The sequence below is a fragment of the Nansenia antarctica genome, assembly GCF_963989245.1.
Source record: "Nansenia antarctica genome assembly, chromosome: 18".
In the NCBI taxonomy this organism is placed as follows: domain Eukaryota; kingdom Metazoa; phylum Chordata; class Actinopteri; order Argentiniformes; family Microstomatidae; genus Nansenia; species Nansenia antarctica.
The window spans coordinates 11,852,405-11,876,194 of NC_137691.1; the positions used below are offsets into that span (position 1 = coordinate 11,852,405).

At 43.2% G+C, this 23,790-nt stretch overlaps 2 protein-coding genes across 3 annotated transcripts in view; one reads left to right on the forward strand and one right to left on the reverse strand.

Annotated features, from left to right (window-relative positions):
- Nucleotides 1-887: 887 nt before the first annotated feature.
- On the reverse strand, nucleotides 888-9,136 carry LOC308173638 (guanine nucleotide-binding protein G(t) subunit alpha-2-like; the record flags this gene model as incomplete). Its single annotated transcript, XM_080548675.1, has 8 exons — nucleotides 888-1,078; nucleotides 1,183-1,336; nucleotides 1,950-2,079; nucleotides 2,165-2,293; nucleotides 3,691-3,848; nucleotides 4,044-4,185; nucleotides 4,675-4,717; nucleotides 9,019-9,136. 8 exons carry the CDS (start codon nucleotides 9,134-9,136, stop codon nucleotides 888-890), a joined length of 1,065 nt encoding a protein of 354 aa, XP_080404801.1.
- A 3,346-nt stretch (nucleotides 9,137-12,482) lies between these two features.
- LOC308173262 (AMP deaminase 2-like) overlaps nucleotides 12,483-23,790 on the forward strand; it is a 46,305-nt gene continuing 34,997 nt past the window's right edge. Inside the window, exon 1 of one of the 2 annotated variants that reach the window (XM_080548263.1) lies at nucleotides 12,483-12,701. In XM_080548263.1, the coding sequence (XP_080404389.1) occupies nucleotides 12,692-12,701 (10 nt within the window). In that variant the 5' untranslated portion in view covers nucleotides 12,483-12,691. Of the gene's footprint in view, nucleotides 12,702-23,618; nucleotides 23,654-23,790 lie in introns of those variants that run through there. The other variant, XM_080548264.1, reaches the window with a different exon arrangement.

Sequence of the window (23,790 nt, forward strand, 5' to 3'; positions counted from 1 at the left end):
ATGAAATATTCATCACTAAACATGTCACTGATTATGAACATTGATACATATTTGAATATTCATAGATTAGGTCCACTATGCTGCTATTGTATTTACAAAATACATTGCTAACATGTAGTGAGGAAAGTTTCCAGTTTTCCACTTAAATTCCAGTTCAGTCCTGGCTATTTGAACTCACTGATGGAATTAGCTAATGAACACCGCATTACACAAGGTGCAAAACCGTTGGGATATTCAAATTATCATAATTTAAGATACTTTTAACTAGATAAAAACATCCAAAGTCCTGGGGCATGGAACAATGTTATAGGATAGGTTATCAATTGAGTCCACGAGCGGCTCTCTCCTCAATTTAAATTTGAATATGAATCAGAATTAACCAAGAATATCTAAGAAACCATCTATACTAAACATATTTTCATTCTGTTGTCATTCTCACTTCTTATTCTTCACTTTTTTCTTCTCAACCATCAACATAGTCTTCAGGACATGTGTTGCCATCTATGTTTGCGATTGGTTTAGACATGCATATAGACTCCCTTTGGACTTTGTCCGGCGCTGTGTTTCCTAATGTATGCTTCTTTTACTCATTAAGAGTGACTGGAGTTAGGAAGGAGGGGATGGGGATAGTGGAAGAGGGTAGAGGACTGAAGGGGTTTGACAAGTCTTCTGACATCACAAAGCAGGCGACCAATGGAGAAACCCCTTGGTGACTCTGCCTGCGCCTACAGCACAGCTTCAACATGAATCCAAGTGAGGGGACGAGGACATCTGTGGGGAAGAATGGACAGCAAAGGTCAAAGGTTATTAGGTCCACAACTGACCATACAGGGGGGGAAATAGATGACACCGGAGAAAAACAAAAGAGAACCTACCTCTATGTCTGCTTAAAAAAGACCGCAGCTCTTTAGGTTCTCTTTGATGATGATGTCTGTCACGGCCCCGAACACGATCTCGACGTTCCTTGTGTCTGTAGCGCAGGTCATGTGGGTATAGATTTCTTTCACCCCCTTCTTCATGTTCAGGTCCTCAAACTGCACTTTGATGTAGTGGCTGGCATCCTCGTAAGTGTTAGCGCCTAAAAAAAGGTAGAGAAAGCGGAAGTCGTGATGAGTCAAGTGATGATTTGATGGAGCGACGATGAACAGATGATGGCACTCATCACTCGTGGGAAACACTTACCATCGTAGTCTGGGAAGCAGATACTGAGGTGGACCTTCTTGATCTTCTCCAAGAAGAGATCCTTCTTGTTGAGGAAGAGTACAATGGAGGTGGTAGCGAAGAACCTGTGGTTGCAGATACTGTTGAACAAGTGGAGACTCTCGTGCATACGGTTCTGTGGAAAATAGTCAAAGGAGTGTTATGTTAAGTATTGCGCAAAAATTCTCAGACTCCCCCCAAAAAGGTGAATAACAGGTTCATGCTACCCAATGCTTCCTATACTCAGAGACTCGTAGCCTTCGCCATGAACCATCACCAAGAAAACCCCTGACTTCTCTGCAGTGCACTACTACCCTAATCACACTGAACTAAGCTGAGCTGAGCCATCCACCACTGTGCTGGAAAGGAGCTGCACAGGATGGTTCTGGTTGGCCGTGTAGTGTGTGATGCCTCTAGTGTCTGGTGGGCTGGCACAGTGGTGGTATGAGTAACCATATACGGTACAGTCATCCGCAGAACTATGTCCTTGAAGAGTTTGACATGTGACGGGCTGTATGTCGATCTTATCTTTAAATAATCAATAATCAAATCCTGATGTTAGTTACGTTTCAACAAACCGATCACACCACCAAGTAGAGGAATACATTTGGAGTAAACATAATAATAGTGCAACACAAAGTCATGAAGGAGTAGGTTGGACTGATTATGAAAGCACACAACTCGTGTGCTAGACAAAGTGCAGAGATTTTCTGGAGATTTCAGAAGTCAAACGGCAAAACCAAACCCACCACTTCGTCATCCTCCACCAGCACCATGTCATAAGCGCTGAGGGCTCCGCAGAAGATGATGCAGGTCACGCCCTCGAAACAATGGATCCACTTCTTCCTCTCCGACCGCTGGCCGCCCACATCGAACATTCTGTCAGAGGAGAGGGGGTCGGTGAAAGGTTAAATGTTGTCTTGTTAACCAACGATCAATGTTTTTCTAATGGACTATCCCTCACCTGAAGTGAAGCTCCTTGCAGGCAAACTGCTCCTCAATGATACCAGTGGTCTTGACTCGAGAACGCAGCACATCCTGTTCGTTGGGCAGGAAGTCGGCTTGTGTGATTCTGTCCAGCTCTGAGAGGTAGCTGTTGGAGAAGGCTCAAGTTTAGCAGACTCAACGCCAGTCCTTATGTCAACATACAACTTTCAGGAGAATAAGACAAACGCATCAGTGGAGGCCGGTGTAGGGAGAAAGAAGGACAGGCACATTATAACAACTTAGTAACACAGGCTCATAGTGGGACACATACAGTTAGGTCCATATATATTTGGACTCTGACAAAATGTATGTTATTTTAGCATATTAACATATTGAAGTTACAGTTATATAATGAATATGGGCTTAAAGTGCACTCTCAGATTTAATTTACTTTTTTTAATTTGAGGGTACTCACATCCAAACTGGGTTTAGGAATTACAGCTCTTTAATATGTAGCTCCCTCTTTTTCAAGAGACCAAAAGTAATTGGACAATTGACGCAAAAGCTGTTTCGTGGGCTATTCCTTCATTATTTCTTTATCAATTAAGCAGGTAAAAGGCATTTGCATTTGAAAACTGTTGCTGTACAGACATGCACAACAGAGCTCTCAATGCAAGTGAAACAGGCCATCCTTAGGCTGCAAAAACAAAACAAATCCATCAGAGAGATAGCGAGAACATAAGTAGTGGCCAAATCAACTGTTTAGTACATTCTGAGAAAAAAATAATGCACTGGTGAGCTCGGCACCATAAAAGGGTCTGGATGTCCATGGAAGACAATAGTGGTGGAGGATCACAGGATCCTTTACATGGTAAAGAAAAACCCCTTCCCAACATCCAGCCAAGTGAAGAACAGTCTCCAGGAGGTAGGCATATCATTATCCAAGTGTACCATAAAGAGAAGACGAACAAATACAGAGGGTTCACCACAAGGTGCAAGCCATTCATAAGCCTCAAGAATAGAAAGGCCAGATTAGACTTTGCCAAAAAACATCTAAAAAAGCCAGTCCAGTTCTGGAACAGCATTCTTCGGACAGAATAAACTAAGATCAACCTGTACCAGAATGATGGGAAGAAAAAAGTATGGAGAAGGCTTGGAACAGCTCATGATCCGATGTTTCCCACATCATCTGTAAAACACAGTGGAGGCTGTGTGGTGGCATGGGCATGCATGGCTTCCAATGGCACTGGGTCACTAGTATTAAAAATGAACATTTTATGTATGATTATGTTATTTATGTAGGATTATTTGTCCAATTACATTTGAGCCCCTGAAAATAGGGGACTGTGTATAAAAATGGTTGCAATTCCTAAACGTTTCATACAATATTTCTGTTCAACCCCTTGAATTAAAGCTGAAAGTCTGCACTTCAATTGCATCTCTCAATTGTTTCAATTCAAATCCACTGTGATGGAGTACAGAGACAGAATTCTGGAAATTGTGTCACTGTACAAATATTTCCGGACCTAACTGTAGTTGATACACAGTTGACGTGGAACTTACTAAGAAGCGGAGTCATTGAGCTGGTACTCAGATGCCCTCTCAACAGCAGCCTGGACACCAGAGTCCTTCCACAGCCTCTTGATGACATCACCCAGCTCACTGGGCATTGTGCCCTCCTCAATGGAATCTGACAGGTTCTGCAGCTTCACCCCGTCCACCTGTACCGTAAAGTCAACCAGATGAGTTATTACTGCAAACACTATGAAGTCCCGTTGTCATTGTCATTTCTATACTGACATATACACAAACACAACATACCATTGATATTATCTTTTATTGAACATGTTTTTTTCGCTATCAAGTCATTCAAATCTGTGTGTTGGTGTTTGTGAGTGTTACGGCGTGGGACTTACACTGCCGGCAGGTGTTCCAAAGTCAATGCTCAGCATCTCCATGCCTCTGATGATGGCCAGAGCAGACTGCAGGATGTTGCCAAAGATGACTGACCTGAACGCCAATTGTTCTTCTCTGGTGTAACCACCTTGATGGAGAATTCTGCCCGACAACAAAGAGTAAGACAGGAGACAGGAGACGGGGGGTTGAGATGCAGTTCACTTCAATGTCACATATGATGTGAACACAATACAGAACACCCTGACCTCTTACAGCTCAATGGTACCAACAGTCTGTACTAATTCATTTGAATCAATGACCAGAACTGGTTCATCTGAGAAAGCTGGAGAAAAGGTCTGTTTTAGGGAGAATGTTGACTATTATTAGTTATTTCTTAGAATATTGTGCACATGGAACAAATGAAATTCCTTTTCCTATCCTGACCGTTTCTACTGGGTATTCTCCTTTATCATTCGCTCTTTAATATTCAATTTAGTGTTCACAAACCAGACTGTTCGGTTATACCTGAACCCATCCATGTCTTTAGTCAATCATGTTACACACTAGGTTAGCGCCTTAGAGTTATTGGTGCAAGGTTGTTTACATAAGACTATAGGAGCAAGATGGACAGTCAATGTGTGTCATACTCACTTCATCTGCTTAACAATTGTGCTCTTTCCAGATTCACCAGCACCTGTTGGAAGAAAGAAGAGCACTGTATTACATCACCACAAACTCAAACATATCCTACCACTGGACTGGTAGATACCATAGGGTTACAGTAACAGTCCCAAACTCTAAATGTCAATGGCAATTCAGAGAACCTAATATTCTATGACAATATTTGATTTGATATGATATGATATTTTGGGGGTAGAAAAAATGTGCACAGTTAAAAAGTACAGTTATTTGTAATTGATTTAGACCCCCTGGCCATGGGCTAAAACATGATCTAATCTAAAGAGCTCTCCAAAATCAGTATTGTGTTATTGCACATTGCGAAAGAGGAACTTCAGTAACTACCCTTTCCTCTAGGGGCACATGGGCATGTCCTGGTTCAGACACATGACGAGCACTCAGTGATTTTGCAACACTGAACATGCCGTTGTGGTTCTCCAACATACATCCGATCATGACTTCCTGTTTTGCTTTGGTCATGGAGATAATTTGCAAATTCACAACGCCTCCAGCTTTCCTATCTCCTTCCCCTCTATGAACTGTAGCAATACCCTTGGCAGGGGGGGTGAATTGCAAAACACTTTATACGAAAATTCATAACACAACATGATGAGCGTGAAACTGTTTTCGATCCTAATGGCCATAAGGCAGTGATGTACTGTGGTTCAAGCAGCCAAATTGCTAGTCAGCATATTTTCCCTATCGGCTTTTTATCAAACAATCTTGTCGCCGTGGAGCCATATGACCTAATTTGTTATTTCCCTCACTGACCTGAGGGGCCCATCTAAGAGTGGCTGACTCTTTTGAATTGGGGCCTATGAGAGATTTATGGCTTATGTGATTGACAGCTGGCCCGATGGTTTAGCGCAGGTCAGTGACCTTATCAGCTCAAGGCTAAATGGAGGGATTTGAGAGGCCTAGTGTAAGGAGGACTGGGGGGGGTCAGAAAGCCTCTCAAGGGGATCGACCGATAAGTGAAGACGTCACAAGAGCATGATCAGACCACCAAGAGGTGTTCTAGCTGTCAGCGGGCCTCTGTCTCAGGACAGCTGTGTGATGCTGTCATACTGATACTGGGTACGGTCTTCTCTTCATTTGGCCTAATAAATTAAGGCTGTTTCGTAATCCTATACAGTTGTTGGGTCTAATTCTCCATGCGTAGGTCAGTTTCTCTGCATGTAGTTATATCCTCATTCTAAGTGAATACCCTTTTTTTTTTACCTGGATATAGTTATTTCACTAGAGAAAGGAATAAGTATCCACATCTAAGCCTATTTCCCCACATCAAAGTATATAGTGTGTACTGCAGAAGCCGACTCTGTACTATTCAATTCCTCTCAGGAGTGCTGCCATTGCACTTGTTTGCAAGTGAAGGTTATGCTTCTTGCTCTCTTGTCTGAATGGCACAGAGCTGCCACAAATTGCACCTTTAGGGAAAACATGACATTGGCTAAAACAGTGTTGCTGGGCAATATAATCCATCATTCCTTCAATGTCCTCTTGACCTCATGTTTGGGGATCACTGCAGTTTATTCCTGCAGGATGTTTGTCCAATCTGCTGCTTTTTCACTTGCTCATGTCATGTGTGAGTAAAGCTTTAAGTACATCCAAGACTCCCATCTTGTTTTGACGTGGAACACGTCACCACTAATCCATGCTTGCCTTTTGCCCTGGTGGCTGTAAACCGTTTCCTCTCTGGTTTTTTCATTTGTTTTGGTATCACAAGTTTGAAGTGGAAAAGCCACCTCAACTGCAAACAGCCTATTTACTTTCTGGTGACAGAAAACATGGAAATAATATACATTGCTCTGTAAATACTGATCTGTATTACATCTAGCAACCAGAAGAGGGCACTGTACCCCAATAAAGAGACCAACACATAAGAAAAAAGTATTGAAATCAGCTCAAGTTCAAGGGCTTTGTAATAAACAAGTATTTTGACTACACTCCTACAGATTATTTTGTGAAATGTGACTGTTATTTGAGGTTCCTCTCAAATAACTATTGACCCCACAAAACCAGTGAGTGTTGTCTCATCATTAGTGCAGACTTTGTATGATATGTCGCAATGTTGCCTCATATTTTGCCAGAGAGCAGTACTCTGCAGTATTTTTGGGCTGTAGAAAAGGGGAACAGGAAGAGGATTAGTTGCCAAGGCCAACGACTCCTCCCTCTGGTTGGCAACAGAGTTCTGACATCAGAGTTCTGTGTCAGCTATATCAAAGGAGTTGATATACTTCTGCAATCCTACGTCAAAACTGACCAATACAAGTTGCACTACTGTATATCTCTATCTGTATGTATCATTGGTTTAAATGAAAATAGGGCCGTACTACGAGTCAGGTCCATATGACTATCAATAACCAAGATATGTACTGTAATACTGTCAAGAAACTGTAAACTGTAAACACTCATTTATTAAACATATATAAAACGTTCCTCCCCCTCCCCGATGCTCTGTAGGAGAGGGTTGTGGGAGGATGGGTAGCTACTGGGCCGTGGTTTCATACTGTAGCTGGCCTTGATGTCCTAAATTCTTGAAACCACTTGTTGATCTATGTCCCACTTTGTAATTGGTTCCTATAAGTGATCCTATAAAGAGCTTTGGGTCTCGCTCACCCTGACTGCTCTGACGGTTCACCTTTTTAGTGGCTTCCAGGTGCTCCTTATATTTGTTTCTTATTTATGAGTTGCTTTATTGGTAAACATGTCTATTTGGCCACTGTGATTGTCCCTGTCAATAGTTCCTCCTTTTGGCTACATGCTCCCTGCACTGTATGTTGTGATCATTTGGCAGGGGCATGATGTAACATGATACGATGATGTCATGAAATAATTACAGGGTGTCTAATTGGCAGGAAGCAGAGCATAATAGGGTTACCATGAGCTGACTAAATCCTGCCTGTTAACTCAGTTAACGCATTTTAACTCAGCATGGACGCTGCACATTATCTACTGCTTATTGTTTTGCATATTAAGACTAATACTGCCGATATGTTAGTGTCCATAACTGTGGCCAACCCTCAGGACAGTTATGTACATGTTGTCTGATTGCGTACGCTATGGAGACAACAGAGGTGCCTGGTTAATCCTCTCAGGGACAAACATTAACACTAATTAGATTCCCTGCTAAGTAGTGTTCAGAATCACTTGATTCTTGTGTCTGTTCAACAGTTAGAATGTCTATTGGAATGGCAAATATGAATGGAAATAGGTCATTTCTCCTCCTATAAAAGAGAACAATGTCCAGCTATAAACCTCATTCAAAGTTGTTATATACTTGCTCAGAAATGTTGAACGCACAACACACCGAAGACAAAATAGAGTACTACTCATCAACGTCTAGTGGCCTTTTCACATCATTTGTGTCAATACAATTGGCTCTGTAAAAGCTACTGGACATCTTTTGACTGTTTACTGTAGTGTCTTTGATACCTCTGATCCTAGCAGTGCAGCACCTTATCATCTCAGTCCTCAGATCAGATCAGAGCCCTGCTGAAGTCAGTCTTAGGCTTATCTCTCATCATGTAAGCCACTTTCAACGTGATGTGCTTATCTGTCACATCCTTGCTGTGTTATAGTGACACACAGTTCCATTTACTGTACCAAATTGTACACACTCATGTTGAATGTGCAAAATAAAGACAGCAATACAGTATTAGACACAGAAACACATTTACTGTTAAGCCCCTGTGTGTATGGTGGGGGGGGGGGGGCTGTATATACCTGAGACTGGTAGATATGACTTAGGATCAATGCTAGATAGCTGATTGGCTAATTGTTTGAAAGATTTTTGATTGCCCTCAGATTGACTTCAGCCAAACGGTTATACAATGGCAACGGTCCATTGGAGTGATAGAAGTTCTGTTCAGACGGATTTTGTGTCTCTGTTTCACACAAAGAAGTTGTGGAACCATAACCAACTTCACTTCCTTCTCTCCGACACATTCTTATGGAAGCCTCATTGCACAATCTAACCTAGCATTTTTACATTATGTGTGTTACATAATTTCTACTTAATACTATGTCCCTCAACCTAGAACAAATAATACTGCACATCCCCAAGCAACAGGACATGTGGTTGGCAAACCATCTCCTCCCCTACCAAAACCTCTCTGTTTTCCTAGAAGATCCTGCTCTTCCTAAGCAGAACTTGCAATTAAAACATTGCATGACAACAACGCTCTGGTTTGTGCTTCTTTTGAGGATCTGCTGGCCCCCTCCTATTCAACAGAGCACCAGCCAGCTGAAGATATCCACACTAATCTTTTTCCTGCAATTTCACAAGAGACCTCTTTCAACACCACAGCTCCTTACCAAGCAGCAGAAGCTTGACTGTCTTGGCGTCTTTGTCTGCATCCTCCGCAAGTTGCTTTTCCAGCTCCTTGGACTTTTTGGACAACTCCTTGTCTTCTGCACTTCCTCCGGCTCCCATTTTGAAAGTATAGGTCTTCCTCGCTCCCTCAAATCAAAATCCTGTTTTGCACGGAAAGTGTGTCCGGCCGTCCCCGGGGTCTCAGGGGTGCACTGGAAGACAGGCACAGGTGGAGGCAGAGGCGTGGACCGGGGGCCAGGGGGTCCTGGACACAGCTCAGGGTTTGGTGTGTGTGGTAGAAGAGGACTCTAGAGATGTACACTGGCAGGCAGTCGGACAGTCACTGCTTGGGTACCAAGGAAACCAATCCTGTCTCTGGTGTGAGCTTTACTTCCCTCCCTAATTCCCTCTACGTTAAACCTGACATCTTGCCGTCAAGGCTGGGATTGGGGAGGGCTTTTTCTGGCGTTCCCATGGATACTGTTAGATCCAATTAGCCCGCAGCAGAGGTCAAAAGTGAAGGTTAAGAAAGGCAAACACCAAATGGGTTTAGGGAGGAAGGGATGGATTTAAAATAGAGAAGCTCTGGATATTCAAAGTGGCGCCTTTTCCTTTTCTTGCAATGTTTAAGCTCTCCCATGTCCTTTCAAAGTGGTATGTGTGATAAATCATTTGCTAATATTTTAGATAAACATACAGGTAAACAATAGCAGAAAACAGTTGCTTTTCTGTTTGTTCTGTTTCGTGGTGAGATGTTGTCAATGCTGTGTTGTTGTTAATGTTTTGATATCAACCTAACTGACTACAATAAAGGGATTTTAAAACATGAACTGGTCTGGAACCATGTTACCAAGTATGATCAGTAACTTATTGGACCTCACCGAAGGCCATGTAATCTTTAGAGCATTTCTGTAAGACCTTGGCTTTGTGCCTTTACTGGTTGACGCTGGAGGGCTTAGCAGACATAGATCTTGTTATCTGCCACGGACAACAGCGTCCCACTGAGAGCAAACGGCATTAAACATCATTTCTGACCTTTTTGCCTAGGCCTTGTGCTTCCCACTGCTGGCATCAAATTATAGGTCAAAGGTCATTCACCCTTAGCTGAGAACAGAGAGACTGCACTCATCAAAGACTACTGTGTCATCATCGGTCAGCAAATAGTTATAGTGTACTCAGCAGGTTTTAGCTGTTAAAGGTTATCCCAACAACGAGTGTTGGTGCACAGTGCCTGTTGGTTTCTTTGCAGGGTTCATAGATGTTGCAGTTTTCTTCACTAAGTATTTCACTTGTAATATTGTAGTATACTCTAAGGTGTTCATTAAATGAAATTGGACATTTTCAAAGCACCTACAAGGTCTGTTTTTTGGGGGGGCCAAAAACACATACAGGCATTGATGAAAGTCTGGATCCCTTTGCACTGAAACAGAGAGCCATGAAGATGTTTGCAAGGCTTGATAATTGAAGTACCAAAGGTCATTCTGATGGAAGAATGCATGACATGCACGTGATATACACGTTATTATATTGTGTAAACAAAACTGTACTGTTAGATGATGCACCTGAAAACTACATTTTGCCCAAATCTTCAGATATTGTCTCTCTCACCGACAGATACGATAAGAGAGAATCCAACCCAGAGAGGGTATCTAACTGACACATCACATCGCCTCATCATAGCAGCAAATGGGTTGCAGGGAAATTAGGCCCCTGCAAATACACCACAGAGTAAAACCAAAGGCGGCTAATCAGGCCATCATTCAATTCCGTATTTCCTTTCTAAATCTGACCCTTCAAGCCTGCCTCTGTCCTTCCTGCTGGGATTGGCCTAGTGACGACTGATCTGTTGACAAGATTATCCATAGGCTCCTTGTTAAATCTCTGGCCACCAGCTTAGGCCAGCAGATGTCCACTTGCTGTGAGAGGGGTGCCCGTTGAAAGGGGGGGGGGGGGCAGGGGACATGGTGAGAGGATGGTCATGATACGAGTCCACCCACTTGCAGAATAGTCGCACCCAAGCTGATCACCCCAGTGATTAGTAGGCCAGTCAGCCCAGTGTGAAGTGAAAGGGAGACCAGATGGATGGTATAGATATCTAGGCTGTCCAACTGTCCTACACAGGATGTGAACGTCGTGTCTGGGGAGGAGCTAATCTAAAAGGAGGTCTGGTCTGTTGCCAGCTTGTAATGCTCAAATGTGTCCATTCTTAAAAGCAATTTAACTCCCTTTAACCAAAAAGGCAAAAAAGCCACAAGTGTTTGTGAATGGGTCTCTAGTCTGTAAAATGTACAGATTAGAGGTTGTACAGTACACCTGTGTTTGAGTCCTGGTCAAGGTGTATTTCACCATATTATGAATTCCTGAATGAATGACTCGAAGCTAGTAAATTAAATATTTGAAGATATTTCGTTATTTCTATACTTCTTTTCCGAAAATGGTGTAGCTGTCATTCATACCACGACCGGTAAATCATGAACGATTGCTTGGTGCTTCATGTGTAGTCCCTTGAATGACTCCTTTATAGAGTACAGACCAAATGTTTGGACACACCTTCTCATTCAATGCGTTTCCTTTATTTTCCTGACTATTTGGTACATTGTAGATTCTCACTGAAGGCATCAAAACTATGAATGAACACATGTGGAATGATGTACTTAACAAAAAAGTGTGAAATAACTCTAAATATGTCTTATATATTAGATTCCTCAAAGTAGCCACCCTTTGCTTTTTTGCTGTTAATAAAATAAAATAAATGTTGTTGTTAATAAAATATATAATAATAATATTAAATATAATATGTGTTAATAATAATATGTTATTATATATATATAATATTATTATTATATATTTTATTAACAACAACATTTATTTTATTTTATTAACAGCAAAAAAGCAAAGGGTGGCTACTTTGAGGAATCTAATATATAAGACATATTTAGAGTTATTTCACACTTTTTTGTTAAGTACATCATTCCACATGTGTTCATTCATAGTTTTGATGCCTTCAGTGAGAATCTACAATGTAAATAGTCATGAAAATAAAGGAAACACATTGAATGAGAAGGTGTGTCCAAACTTTTGGCCTGTACTGTATCTCTCTATATATCTATATTGTGTACTGTATATAATTGGGTATATAATCGTATACACCTGTCCTCCTCTCCTCCTGTGCACCGCAGATCAGAACGGCCCCTTTAAGTCACTTACCCCCACCCTCCCCCCTTCTCATAAAAGACTGCGTTCGTAAACTTGCTCTGAGAGCGCCGGAGCGCACACTGCGTCCGACGTCACAAAGAGACCGAGTCATTCGATTGGACAAGAGGCGTTCCACGAGTGCCGATCCGATTTCCGGAGCGTATTTACGAACGCACTATAGGTTTAGTGAACTTTCGTCCTAACAGTTCCATGTCCATCTGAAGCTCGGCCAAGTGGTTCATGTCCAAACATTTGAAACGAAAGCGAAGTCTGACAAGTGATATTCTAACTTTTTTAGGAAGCTAACAAGCTAACAAAAAGCTTATATTTTTGGCTAACATTTACATTTTAAATATCTGAATAGCTGAAAGAGTGCTAAGGCTCGTTTCATATTAACCTAGTTTGTTTGACGGTTGACGGTTAGCTAGTCCAGCTAGCATCTCCCACTGAGGATCTGAGGACCTGACATCCATCCTCAACATGGCAGGTGGTGAGTAAAGACATAGCTATGGCTAGTTAGCCAACTAAGCTTATTGACTACATAACTACTTTAACTAAGCTTATTGACTACATCACTACTTTAACTAAGCTTATTGACTACATAACTACTTTAACTAAGCTTATTGACTACACTACATAACTAGATTAACTAAGCTTATTGACTACATAACTAGATTAACTAAGCTTATTGACTACATAACTACTTTAACTAAGCTTATTGACTACATAACTACTTTAACTAAGCTTATTGACTACATAACTACTTTAACTAAGCTTATTGACTACATAACTACTTTAACTAAGCTTATTGACTACATAACTACATTAACTAAGCTTATTGACTACATAACTACTTTAACTAAGCTTATTGACTACATAACTACTTTAACTAAGCTTATTGACTACATAACTACTTTAACTAAGCTTATTGACTACATAACTACTTTAACTAAGCTTATTGACTACATAACTACTTTAACTAAGCTTATTGACTACATAACTACTTTAACTAAGCTTATTGACTACATAACTACTTTAACTAAGCTTATTGACTACATAACTACATTAACTAAGCTTATTGACTACATAACTACATTAACTAAGCTTATTGACTACATAACTACATTAACTAAGCTTATTGACTACATAACTACATTAACTAAGCTTATTGACTACATAACTACATTAACTAAACTTATTGACTACATAACTACTTTAACTAAGCTTATTGACTACATAACTACTTTAACTAAGCTTATTGACTACATTAACTACTTTAACTAAGCTTATTGACTACATAACTACTTTAACTAAGCTTATTGACTACATAACTACATTAACTAAACTTATTGACAACATCACTACATTAACTAAGCTTATTGACTACATAACTACATTAACTAAGCTTATTGACTACATCACTACATTAACTAAGCTTATTGACTACATAACTACATTAACTAAGCTTATTGACTACATAACTACATTAACTAAGCTTATTGACTACATCACTACTTTAACTAAGCTTATTGACTACATTAACTACTTTAACTAAACTTATTGACTACATAACTACATTAACTAAGCTTATTGACTACATAACTACATTAACTAAACTTATTGACTACATAACTACATTAACTAAGCTTATTGACTACATAACTACATTAACTAAGCTTATTGACTACATAACTACTTTAACTAAGCTTATTGACTACATAACTACTTTAACTAAGCTTATTGACTACATAACTACATTAACTAAGCTTATTGACTACATAACTACACTAACTAAGCTTATTGACTACATAACTACATTAACTAAGCTTATTGACTACATAACTACATTAACTAAGCTTATTGACTACATAACTAGATTAACTACATAACTACATTACCTAAACCCCTCAGTCAGAACCTCTTAACTTCACACCTGTTGTACTGCACAGTTAGGTTGATGTTCACTGACTCAACATCTAAAAAGCTAAAGCATCTGAAGCTTGTTCACCAATTGTCCTCTGCTTTAACTAGCTGCATTATTTCACCCTAAGTGGCAAGGAACCCCAGAATATTATCCTGATGCTTTGTCATACGTGTCAAATTAACAAGCTTGACAACCCTTGACTGATTATCTAGCTAGCTATAGGCTACATTGTAACAAGCAATGTCGTCCCATGTGCTTCACTTATAGCCGTCCTATCTGTGAAAAGGCTAATGCAACTTACTGTTTTTTTTAATTTATTTTTTATTTATTTTTATCAAACTGTACCAAGCTGACTGAACTATGAGGTTCAACAGTATCCAGTACACATGACTAGAGTATCCACCCCTGGGTTTCCGTTAACCGGCAATTACCGGTCTTTGTCCGGTAAATTTTGTTGAAGTCCGACATATTGAAAAGTCGTCGGACATATTGTCCGGTGAAAATAATTCCCTTTGAATACAATTCGCTAAAGTTCACATTCTGATTCCTTCTATTTTAAAAAAGACGAATATATAGGCTATGTATTTCTTTTATTATGATATGATTTGACACCGGCATGATGATGACTCCTAATGTGTAGGCCGGCCTATGCGAAACAGCGCACAGGTGCCACATGGGATTGATGCCAGATGGGATTACAGTTTAACTAGTCTATTACCGTTTAAACACAGTAGCCCATTCGGCGGTAACCCATGCCTATCTGGCAACCCTGCCAACCCGTCCACCATAGTAATACGGTTTCTTGATTTCCCATCTATGGGTGCGTTCGTAAACACGCTCTGGAAATCCGATCAGCACTCGCGGAACGCCTCTCGTCCAATCGAACGACTCGGTCGCTCTGTGACATCGAAGCCAGCGTGCGCTCCGGCGCTCTCAGAGCGTGTTTACGAACGCACCCCTAGAAGTTTCTAGCCAGCTAGCTGAAGCTGCTACACACACTAGAGCCATGGCGACCGAACGGCAAGTTAAACAACATACTATAAAAGTGACATTGTTTTACTCATTACTCATACATTTGTTGTCATTCAGTTATATAGTTATGTTCTTCCCATTGTCATACTCCCGAGCTAAACGAAATGCCTTCCCAACCAGCGAGACTTATAGAAATGACGTTGTTTTATTGATTTAAAAAAAAAAAAGGGTAAAACTGGAAAGAGACAATAGAAAACTCACATTAATCCCAAACAATTTAACAAACTTCAGTTAACGTAATGTGGAGTCCGTTCATTGATCGATGCTGTCTGTTCAGTTCCCAGTGAGGCGCCCGTTCAGCGCTGGACCCGTTCAGCGCTGGATTTGACGCATGGCATAGCGCGCATCCGTCAAATCATGTTATATTATTATATATTATATAGCTCGCATCTAATCGTATCGGATGAGAAATAGACATTAAATGGCATATATAGGCCGCTACACAACAGTAATCACCGCGACAAACAGCTATATTAGATTTGGAGGGGAAAAAAATATGATTTTGCAAAAAAAAAAAAAAATATTATATTTTAATATGATGACGTTTGTCCGGTAAATCGAATTCTTCCCGGACACGATGTCCGACGGCAAATTTTTCTAACGGAAACCCTGATCCACCCAGGGGTGTATTCCATCAACCATGCTAAAGGGAAATCCAGGTTTATTTGGATATGTCTCACGATTTAGCGATGTTAATGGGATACCCCCCCCCCCCCCCCCCCCCCGGCCTCCTGACCTGACCTTAGGAAACTCTGCCTCTGCTGTCTGTCTGCCATGTTGCAGTCTGTCTGTCTGTCTGTCATACACAGGGTTCAGCGAGGTGGTGTTCACTTCTTTTGGAGAGGAGGGGGGGGGGGGTTGGTGCTGCTTGTGGTGGTGGGGGTCATTTTACGTAAGGGTGAGGAGGATACACACATAGGGGAGGAGTGACGGATGGAGAGAGGAGAGCGGAGAGAGGAGGGGGTGTTGGGGTACATGTGGCCTCTGCAAACAAATCTGCCCCTTTTCCCTGTGCTTTGCAGAAGAAGAAAAAAAAGAAGCCAGTAGTCACGTCTCATTTTTAGCAAAAGGGTGTGCATGCCGAAAGCTTTGCAGAGCAGAGGCTGAGAGGAAAGCACAGAGGGAGGAATTAAGGTCCTTTGGAGCTGCCAGCAACCCCTTGGTTCTTGCGGTAAGGGCTTTAAGACAGAGAACACGTATGGGGAAAAATGTAGGCCTCTGTTTCTAACCGTGTAGCAGCACCTCAGGGAGAGAGAGAGAGGCGGAGAAGTCAGTCTGAAAACTGGGTCATTGGTTATTGGTATGTCGCAGACAGCCTGCAGTAGTTGTTTCCCCCCCTCAACTGAAACAACCTTTGTCAGCAATTGTTCTGTGGGATGTTGTGGTTGCAGCCTGTATTGTATTGACAAGTGAGTGACTGTATTGTAGATCGCTATGAATGCCAACAGATCATGTCAGTGTGTCAATGGTTGTGTGTCAGACTAAATGTCAAAGCTTACACCTTTACACCAGAGGTTTTCCTTGAGGAATGTGTCCTCCTATGCATTGGCATGTTCTTACCACTAGATGGTGATCTTTAGTCTTTATTCCTTATGTGCCTGCGTTTGTCAGTGTTTTGCTGTGCAAGACAGACTACTGTACATAATACCTTAGTTAGTTTGCGTCGACTTTATTTCATATAAAGGCCTGTGGACTCTATGCAGTGATATTTCCGACCTATTTTCATTTTCATGTTAAAGGCACTATATTGCTATGTTTGCCTTGTTGTGAAATCATGCTCTGTTGTATATCCCACCTGTGAGAAATCCAAGAGGCTTCATTGAGAAAGATCATGGTGGTCATTTCCTGGCACTGTTAGGAATTTATATAACATAATTGCTTACACAACTAAGTTGTCCGGCAGATTTAAGATGACAGTGTGTTGACATGGGAGGAAGTTTGGCACATGTTATTAGGTGCTCAGTGGGCCTGCCTGGAGTTTTGCTGCGTGGCCACACTATTTATAATCTAGGCTCTGATGTCAGGCACGGGGAGATTCATCCCCCAGCTCCACTCTACTGCCCTGGCGGAGCTGCCTGCCTGCCTGCCTGCCTGCCTGCCTGCCTGCCTGCCGTCTATTCCCAGGGAGGTTGTCCAGGACAGCTATCGGGCGTCCACCATTCTGCTTAACACGCAGTCAGTGCTGAGAGAGCGCTCTTCCACACCAACCGTAAAATTTTCCTGTAGCCTAATTCTCGGAATCAGCCTCCTTTAAAAAAAAAAAAGCCGGAACTGGATATTCGCCGCTGGTTTGTATTTTTGACTGAAAAAAAACTTTCTGTCCTCCACTCACTCACCTTGGGTGCTGAGCTGTGGTACCATGGTTGCTGTGATGTAGTTAGCTGTCTAAGTGGCCTGGTGTCTGTCACCCCCGCTGGAGACATCCTGAACTGCAATGCCCCCCCCGCCCCCCCCCCCCCCCCCCCTCCTCCTCCGCCGTCATCCTGCTCCGCATTGGCTCCCGGCAGCTCATTCCTCCGTTGCTGAGGCAACCGAGGAGGATGGGGGGGGGCCCAGTGTGGCGGGGGGAAGCCTCTGGCTGTCCTGCCTGGTCCCGCCCCTGGCCCCGCCCCTGCGCAGCTTCTCTATTGACCTGCCGCTGGGGAGGAGGAGGAGCAGGAGGAGGAGGGGGAGGAGCCAGCTCTGCAGAGGGGCTTCCACAGGCCCAGCATGGTGTCTGCTGCCCCGCTGCAATAAGAGTCCCCCTGCTGTAGTAGTAAGGGGCTGGACGTCAGAGCTGCTCCATCCTGCCTCTGCCGGCTGCTCTGCAGCTGTGACTCACTCTGCTCCAGCCGGCACAGGAAGATGTCATCCTCCTCTTCCTCCTCCTCCTCCTCCTCCTCCAACAGCGAGGGGCAAGGGAAGCCCAAATCCCCGCTGCGCAAGAGGGGGAATCTGCAGAGCACCACCAGCCCTGGTGAGTAGGGGTGTGGAGGGTGCAGGGGGGGGGGACCCGTCCCAGAGAAAGGATGCTAGGGGACAGGGGTAGTCAGAGAGGAGAGGGGTGTGGTGAACGCACGCACGTCCTGACAGATGCTAGTGCAGTGGTGGGAAGGAATTCCGGTTGTGAGAAAAGAGGGAAAAATAGTAAAAGACAGTGAGAGATGTCAGTTGTTACTCTCTCATACTCTTGTCTTTTCTTTTCTTGCGTGAGTCAATTGAAGGGAATTTCCCCTGCACTTTTAACTCTCTCTTTGTGTAAACATGAAATTGTAAAAAATATTGTAAAAAAAATAAGAATATGTTATCTTTTTTTTAAACTCAAAGCTCTCTTTTTTTACATGTTTATCAGCAATAACCAAATGGATGCTTGTGAAGTTGCTCACCAGATTGATTGGATAGTTAATTATGCTGGTTAATTATTGTGGCTTTATTTAGTGCTCAGCGGGCAGAGCGAACCTGCCTGCCGGAGCGATTACAAGCATGATGGTTTTACTGATCGCTGTAGCGTTGCTGTAGCCTAATGGATGTCTCAGTTACCCCCCGTAGTGTCTCCCTGGAGGAGCGGTGACTGGGGTGGCATGCTGATGAGTGTTAGCCCCTCGTGCTGATGAGGCTAGCTAGCCCCTCGTGTGGGAGATGATGCTTTCAAGGGGAGAAGTTCAAAACAGCCGCTGAACCCATTACATTTGTCTCTACATGGAAAAATTCCAGCCGGGGTTTGAACTGCAGATCTAGCCGACCTTGCAATCATTAGACGCTGGCTCTACCTCCTGCGCCACAGCCGCCCCAAGATATAATGTGGCAACTAGTCAAAGGCTGAAGCCCAGACGTCCAGGCTGGTGTTGGTGAGAGGCTGTTGAAAGCACACTCTTCCGTCTTCCTGGACTCATTCATACACCTGCTGGGGTGTCGAGCCACCCTGTCAGCGGAGACCTTTGAATAATTGGCTGTGAATTCTCTTGATCGCTCCCCTCCGAAACTTCAGTAAAGCACTTCAGTGAAGACCATCAGAAACGTCAATATCTTCCTCCTGGAAATCGATATGCCTGGGGAGTTTAGTGTCAAGGACCTCTGCACCCTGTAAGAAATCAGAGCTGTTTGCAACATGGTCCAACATGCAACATGGTCCAAGAAACACCTCTGGAATTGTTGTCTGGATTCATGGATGTGTGTGGGCGCTAATACCACTAATACCAGTTTTTTTTAATAGATTAGATTAAACTTTATTGTCATTGCAGAGTACAAGTAGCTACCAGACAACAAAATGCAGTTTAGCATCTAATCAGAAGTGCAAATAGTGATGTAAAATATGATAGGTACAGTATGACAAGTACGGTAGTTACAGGTAAACAGGAGATAGATAGCAGTAAGCTATATACAGTTACGGTAGCTATGTACAGTATGATGTGTACAGATGTATAAATCTAATAATAATATAGAGCCTATATCAAAAGAGGTATGTAGCCTACTAAAAATGTGCAAAAGGCTCATTGAAGGTTCATATAACCTGTTTTCCAATTCCCAACATTTGGGCTAGGCCGAGCCTGCTTTGGACAGAGTAGTGAAACTGTATTGGCTCAGTGTTGAGTTGCTTTAGTTCTGAGGCCATTTCCTGCCTGTTTTGGTGTCAGGTGACAGGCAGCCACAGTAATCCAATCTCTACAGCCAATGATACCCCCTTGATAATAGGGACAGCCCATCTAAATTCAATACACACACACACACACACACATTCACACAGCAGTGGAGGTAGAAATCGGAGGACGATTCTAACTACACACACACACACACACACATTCACACAGCAGTGGAGGCTGGTGGAGGTAGAAATCGGAGGACGATTCTAACTACACACACACACTCACACACATTCACGCAGCAGTGGAGGCTAGAGGTAGAAATCGGAGGACGATTCTAACCACACACACACACACACACACACATTCACACAGCAGTGGAGGCTGGTGGAGGTAGAAATCGGAGGACGATTCCAAATACACACATACCGCTCAGTATCCGATGCAGTAACCACACTTTTTAAGGGATGCAGGCTTTGAGTCTCCAGGCTTGACTAAAATGTCAGACTGTATGTAGTAAATGATTGGGTGTCATTATGGATTGCAACACAATCTCGCCTGGTGATAAAAATAAAAAAAATATTGTGAAAACCTGTGAGGATGCAGGAGGCTATTTTTTCACTTTTCTTGCGTAAAACTTGAACTGCCGATAAACCCTGTTCCCCCTGTACTTGCCCAATAGTTGCAAGGCATTAAGTGATAAGTAAAGAGTCAGGACATACGTTGCCTTATCTTATCTGAGTTTACAGTGTACAGGATGGGGTATTTCAACACCACACCACAACACCACACCGTTTAGCCAGAGGCCTATGATATTAGAATATTTTGGCCTGTTTTTGGACTTTGCCCGTTTTTTTTGGGCCTGATACATGATCTTACACACCACGACTTGCAGTGAAGCCAGTGCTCTATGACGGCTGGACGGTTCCTCTCAAGAAAGAGCCTGTTCAACAACCACCTCATACCGGCTGTGTGTGCACGGCGGTTACCCATAGTATTCATTTGTACCCCGTCTTTTACCCTCTTTAACGTCGCCTCACTCAGCATGAACGTCGGGCTGGCTGGAGAGATGCAGGCAGGCCGATCACAGAGAGGCCGTAACTCACAGGGACATGCAGGGCTGTACTGTGTGTACCCTGCCGAAGCAGCCTGTCTCTGCTGCAGTCATAAATAACTTAGAGAGAGCTCTCTCTCTCTCCAAAGCGCAGTGAGTCATTTAAGTCCGCGCAATTAGCCGCCTGGCTGAGCGCTCCGCACTGAAACAGCCCCTGCCCCCTGCCATGGGAGTCCCATCTACCCCCTTTTTTAGAGTTCCTCCGTTTGTGCACCGAAACACCGAAATCACTGTCACAGCGAAGACACATGCGGCGTTGGCCTGCGATTTGAAATGGCAAATTAATTAGAGCCGTGCGGCATCCACACGTACGCAATCGGATCTGGAGTTTGATTTGACACAATTGATTGTGTTTGCGGTTTGAGAATACTCACACAGGCCTATTTAACGACGTTGCATGACATTTCATGTGGGGTTTTGCCTTTCCTATTGAATCTAGGCCCTGGGTTATTATTATTGGGGTTATTACCTAGTGGTGTAAGGTGTATAGTAGTGGCTGTGTTGTAGTGGCAGTGAAGCATCCCTGCCATCACTGTGTTTACTCAGGGTTCTCATGCTGCCACAGGGGGTCTTTTAGACCGCTGCAGCACACAAAGTATGAGATGGGAGGCGTGACGTATGTATGTAGAGGGTCTTGCAGCATCAAATGGTAAATAGACTGACTTATTTGTGCTGAGGCACAAATGTGTACATTTCAAGCCTGCAAACTGCGACACTTTAAATGAATGTGCAATAACACTATGTGCAATATGACAACCCTAGGGTACATAAGGTTGCAGAGAAATAGGAAATGTTAGAATAGGTATAGCATAGCATAGAGTACAGCACAGTGTTTTATCTGTACAGTATAGTATAGTGGATAGTGTACATAGCCTTTATTTATGTAAACCAGCTCCTTTCCCTTCTTGTTTTTTTAGTTTTTTTTTCTTTCCTAGCACCAGGGGAGCCCCCCTTCCCAAATTTCGTTGTTTGGTACCTGTACTATATCAATGACAATAAAGACCATTCATTCATTCATTCATTCATTCATATATAGCGCCTTATTCCAAAGCTGCTTTACAATGGCTTCTCTTTCACCCATTCACACATACATTCACACACCAATGGCGGAAAGCTACCACGCAAGGCGCCGGTCGGCTTATTGGGGGGTTCAGTGTCTTGCCCAATGACGCCTCGACATGTGGCCAGCCGGGGGTTTGAACCGCAGATCTGCTGACCTTGCGATCATTAGACACCAGCTCTACCTCCTGCGCCACAGCCGCCCCCGCATTAGCTGGAGAGCTGGGAGGAACCCTCCTCAGGCAGCACATTCACCCCCCTCTCCCCCCCTTGTTTTGATCTGTCCCCGGTGAAGATATCCAGCTGCTTTCTCTCAAAAAAACTCTACTGGACATGAGCTGTATGATGAGGATGGCCTATCAGAAATGACATAGGCTTGAGCCTAGGTCTTAATTTGACCTGTTCTGTATAAGGTGCTTTCAGAATCTACAGTGGGCGAAGCCTTTCTGTTCTATCTAACCAGGGCATATGTTACGGTACATGTGGGAAAACTAGGGTTAGGGTTAGGTGCTAGGGTGCTACGGTTAGGGTTAGGGTTAGGATTAGGATTAGGGTTAGACATGCCAGCATGTACCAAGTCGACGTAGCACCTAACCCTAACCCTAGTTTTCCCACATGTACCGTATTCCCACATGTACCGTATTCCCACATGTACCGTAACACATAGACCTCTCTAGCCTTTAGTTGGTTAACCAACAACTGAGAATACAGTGGCTACTTAAGCTGTGCTTTAGCTAGGCTGCATTTAGCGGCTTTATAAGCCAGCTGCCTGGCAAGTCAAGGTGTTGTTGAGCGATCCGGATTTGGATTTTCACTTGCGTGCATTTTGAATTCTCAGAAAACACAATGGCACTTTATGTGACAGGGGTTTTTATGTTCTACTGAACTGGTCCAGGTTCATTCAGTACATGATCACACTGCAGTACTGTGGCTGTGTGATTGAGCAGTGTTTAAGGGGTCCAGTGTGTAACATTCAAGCTTTCTAAAAGTTTCCTAATGGTCGGAATTATGTGCCTCCGTTGTTTAATCGTTTGCGATCAGGGAGTTAGAGAACAGGGAGGAAAGAAATGTTTCATTTACGAATGCTGTTTAGGGCTTTTTTTCCTTAAATGGAGTGTCCTACCCTTTTACACTTTGTTGTTACTGCCAGGGGTGTTCTAGGATAGGATTGCAAAACTCTGGGGAAGCTGGGGAACTTTCCGATCACTTCCAAAGTTTCTAGGAAAGTGGACTCACCCGTTGTTACCTTCCTGTCTCTGTGGCTCTTCACATTGTGGGTGCATGCAGGAACAATTACTCAACACTAGACAACACACACCCTATCAGTTGGCCTGGGTCCTAGGCTATCTTAACGGTTTGTTTGTCACCTCGTGGACTTTGACCTGTCAGCAGGGCTGGGCTCCCCTATCTCACCGAGGAGGGAGAGAAGCACGAGGCAGGGAGCACCAGGGCGTCCTCTTGTCCTATCCCACCTAAAACCCCACCTTAGCTCTACGCATCTGTGTGGGTGTAACTGTGTGGGCGTGGTTGAGTGGATGGGTGAGTGTTATTGACTTCGGGGGAAAACGTGTCACAAGTGACCAGCGTCTCATCTTCACTAAGAGGAACGGTTTTCTCAGTGTGCTGCTGTTCGCTGGACGACGAGGACGAGGACCTTTTTTCCTGCCTTTGTTTCTCACCCTGCTGTCTCACAGTTGGTGTCTTCAAAAATAACTTGTTGACTCTCCCCGCTGGGCCCTTTTGCAACAGAGAAGGTAGGACGAACATAATTAGATTGTATCCAAATAAAGTAATGCTATTGTGTGACGACCCCCCTTCTGATGGCATCTGACTAGGCAAGATGGAATCTTGTTTCCCCTGGTTTGACCCTGGCCTTCTGGAGACCATGCCA